General features: G+C 38.1%; 1 protein-coding gene across 1 annotated transcript; it reads left to right on the top strand.

The window, feature by feature from the left end:
- Positions 1–829: 829 nt before the first annotated feature.
- LOC135886122 (toll-like receptor 8) lies at positions 830–3,979 on the top strand. The gene has a single exon (XM_065413999.1). The coding sequence runs from the start codon at positions 830–832 to the stop codon at positions 3,977–3,979; it is 3,150 nt and encodes a 1,049-aa protein (XP_065270071.1).
- Positions 3,980–4,247: the final 268 nt, after the last annotated feature.

The raw sequence follows: 4,247 nt of genomic DNA, 5'->3' as shown, positions 1-4,247 counted from the left end.
ATGCACTGACAAAATATGTCTCATCTGCCTGTAGTGGTTGGTGCAGCATAGAGGAGAACAGCCGACTAACGCTGCTAGTTACTCCACTAGCTCAAGCAGTAGAGGACTGCGTAGCGGATCTAAAGGTCTCACCCTTCTGACGACCCTTGTGGGTGTCAATATGATTCTATGAGATGCAAGATTGGGGGGGGGTCAGTTTGCTTTTTAGAAAGTAACAGAAAAAAACTTACATTAAAAAGAACATGAAGGTTCCAAAGGCAATCACTGAAAATTAGGAAATGCCAGAATTAAGTTTGCCTGTGCAACCTTAATTCAGTTCCCTTGTGCATATGCATTATGATACAATCTTTAATCACATGAGCACATGCTATTTTATCTACAAGGCACCTGCCTCATGCTGTGCACAGGTTGGATGATGCTAAGATGCCATTATAATTAATTTCTATACTATATATAATTTCCTATCGACCTTGTAACTAAACTTTTTGGTTGCACTTGTAATGGGAGGGATAAAGAAGACAAACTAAAATGTCTTAAAAACCATAGCTACAATGTACAAAAAAAGACTAGTGATTTTGGGTGCCTGTATTTTTGGGTATTCAAGCTGAGATAACCTTGACAAGATCTGCTTTTCAGAAACTGCTCAGCACCATCCATTAAAAATCAGGCCCTTTAAATTTGTTTTACATTAAGCACCAGAAATTCAGGCATACAGTTTTGCAAATCTTGGCCCATGAATTGATGAACTGATGATGCTATTTTCAAAAATGCTATACCAATGCCACCTATTTATTATTATTAAAAGCACACTCTCTTTTTTAAGGGAAACATGAATCCCACAATCCCAAATCTGATATGGCGGCTACTTCTGGCCTATGGTACTTCAGAAATTCTTGCTGAGACCAAGTATCCTAGAACCCTGCCATGTGATGTCAGCGTGAATAACTCCTCCATCATTTTTGACTGCAGTGCCCGTCAACTGAGAAGTGTGCCTGCTGCAATGCATGGTAATGTAACAGAATTAAAGCTCTCAGACAACCTTATAAAGGAGGTGTTTAAAAAATCTTTTCAGGGCCTGAATAATCTTATGAAAATAGATCTAAACAGGAATCACTACTCTAAGGCAGAGGAAGAGGCTCATGATTTGTGTAAAAAAGGAATGGTAATTGAAAATGGAGCTTTTGCTAACTTAACAAAGCTAAGGGAACTACTAGCTGATGAAAATCACCTATGTAAAATACCAGTTGGGATGCCATTGTCCTTAACCTCACTGAGTTTGAGATATAACAACATGCTTTCTCTCTGTCGGCAACATTTTTCAGAACTCACACAACTGAAAGAACTCTATATGGACGGGAATTGTTATTATGGGAATCCCTGCGAAAAACCTTTCCTTGCAGACAATGGGGCTTTCTCAGACCTCACGATTTTGACAGTCCTGTCACTCGCCTTCAACAACCTGACTCGAGTTCCAAGCAAACTGCCTTCATCTCTAAGGAAACTTTACCTCAACAGCAACAAGATCAAAACCATCAACCAAGATGATTTTAATGAACTGTCTAATGTAGAAGTCCTTGACTTAAGTGGAAACTGTCCAAGGTGCTACAATGCCCCCTACCCATGTGAACCTTGCAGTGGGGACTCCGCCATTCAAATACATCCTCTTGCTTTCCAGCATCTGAAAAATTTACAGAATTTAAACCTCTCCAGCACCTCTCTCATTCGCTTACCTGCCAGCTGGTTTTATAACACAACTCAGTTAAAGGTGCTGCATCTTGAATTTAACTACTTAATAAAGGAAATAGCCTCTGGAGAGTTTTTACTCCAGCTGCCTTATTTGGAGGTGCTTGATTTATCTTTTAACTATGCAAGGAAATCATACCCAAGGTATATAAATATTTCAGATAAGTTCTCCAACCTGGTCTCTCTCCAGCAACTGCACTTAAGAGGTTACGTGTTCAAGGAACTTAAGAGCAAACACCTTCGGCCTCTCATAAATCTTACTAAACTACACACCCTCAATTTAGGAGTCAACTTTATCAAGCAAATTGATTTCAGTGTGTTTCAGCTCTTTGCTAATCTGACTACAATTTCTTTGTCTGACAACAGGATATCACCCATATTAGAGGGCAGCAATAACAGTGTTATTAGAGGAGAATCAGTCCAAAATCATGTCATTCGAAGTCGTTCAACAGATACTGATCTTGAGCCATCAGTAAATAGTATGCTACCGGCAGAAGGCAAATCCAGTAGCAGTGCGTATAATTCCATTTTTCCTTTAATCAAACCCCAATGCAGCATGTATGGTAAATCATTAGATCTAAGCTTAAACAGTATTTTCTTCATTGACCAACAGCAATTTAAAGGTTTCCATGATATAGCCTGTTTGAATTTGTCTTCAAATGGCATTGGACAAGCTTTGAATGGCACTGAATTTATCTTTCTACCTAATCTCAAATATTTAGATCTGTCTTTTAATAAACTTGATTTGGCTTATCACTATGCATTTTATGAACTGCCTAAGCTAGAGGTACTGGACCTCAGCTACAACGTACACTATTTTATTGTGTCAGGGATAACACACAGATTGGGATTTACTGAAAATCTTCCATATCTAAAAGTTTTAAATTTAAGTTACAATGCAATTTTTACACTCACAGAGCCTAATCTAACTAGCAGCTCCCTGAAAGAATTAGTGTTCAAAGGAAACCACCTTGATATTTTATGGAAAAAAGGAGATAATAGATACATAAATATTTTTAAAAACCTCTGCAATCTGACTCATCTCGACATATCCCACAACAGACTTCATAAAATTCCTACCAAGGCATTTTGTGGCCTGCCACAAAGTCTAATTGAGCTACACATAACCAACAATGAATTAAAGTACTTTGATTGGTCAGCCCTGCAACAATTTCAGAACCTTACATTATTGGATCTGAGCTCAAACGAACTGTCTTTTGTAACTGATAACCTTGCCAACTGCACAGCTTCCCTTCAGAGACTAGTGCTTCGACAAAACAAGATTTCTCAGCTTGCTGATGGATTTTTTAATAAAGCCAGCAGCCTCCTGCACCTTGATTTAAGTTACAATGAGCTGCCTTCCATAAACCAGTCAATACGTCAGTATGATAACTTAATTTATTTAGAGCTTTTGGACTTAAAAGGAAACCCTTTCGAATGCACCTGTGCAACTGTTGATTTCAAAAACTGGATAAACCATTATGTTAACGTTAGTATCCCACGACTGGCAACAGATGTCATTTGTGCAACACCTGGAGATCAAAGAGGGAAGAGCATCATAAGTTTAGACATATATGCCTGTACTTTGGATAACATTGCAGCAATATGCTTTTGTTTATCATTCTTCATTATTTTGACCATTATGACGACAGCTATCACAAAACATTTATTTTATTGGGATGCCTGGTATATTTACTATTTTTGTACAGCAAAACTAAAAGGATATAAATCTCTTGGCATGACCAAAGCTCTCTATGATGCTTACATAGCCTATGATACTAAGGATATGGCAGTAACTGATTGGGTAATAAATGAGCTACGATTTCGTCTAGAGGAAAACGAAGACAAGCACGTTCTGCTTTGTTTGGAGGAAAGGGACTGGGAGCCGGGAAAGGCTGTCATTGACAACCTTGCACAGAGCATCCATCACAGCAGAAAGACAATATTTGTTCTAACTGAAAGATATGTGAAAAACGGGAACTTTAAAACTGCTTTTTATATCGCTCTGCAGAGACTAATGGATGAGAATACAGATGTGATTGTGTTTATTCTACTGGAGCCGGTGCTACAGCATTCCCAGTACCTGAGGCTGAGAAGGAGGATCTGCAAGAGCTCTGTTCTTGACTGGCCTAAGAATCCACACGCTGAAGGCCTTTTCTGGCAAAATCTAAAAAGTGTAGTGCTAACAGAAAATTATAAAAGATATAATGCATTGTACACAGATTCCATTAAATGACAGTAAAGAGAGAAGAATGTCTGTCTTTCTTGTAGCAGATATCTTTGTATTGAGACATTATCAGTTTTGAGTACCTAATTAGAATCTAGTTAAAACAGCATCATTGGACGTGTTGATTCTCTACTAATGTGTTTGAGGAAGTTTGAAGGAAACAAACATTACAGTACTTTGCCCTGAATTCATGTCAGTTATGATACTACAGGCAAGTGGAAGATCATATACACACATACTGTGCTGTACTGATGATTTGTGTAAATTGTTTCTCAAT

Source organism: Emys orbicularis, chromosome 1 (assembly GCF_028017835.1).
Source record: "Emys orbicularis isolate rEmyOrb1 chromosome 1, rEmyOrb1.hap1, whole genome shotgun sequence".
NCBI lineage: Eukaryota > Metazoa > Chordata > Testudines > Emydidae > Emys > Emys orbicularis.
The sequence above is the reverse complement of the archived record's forward strand: the minus strand, read 5'-3'. Positions and strand labels throughout refer to the sequence as shown.

Bases quoted from the DNA above. Each gene is read 5' to 3' on its own strand.
- LOC135886122 (XM_065413999.1), top strand. From the start codon at position 830: ATGAATCCCACAATCCCAAATCTGATATGGCGGCTACTTCTGGCCTAT.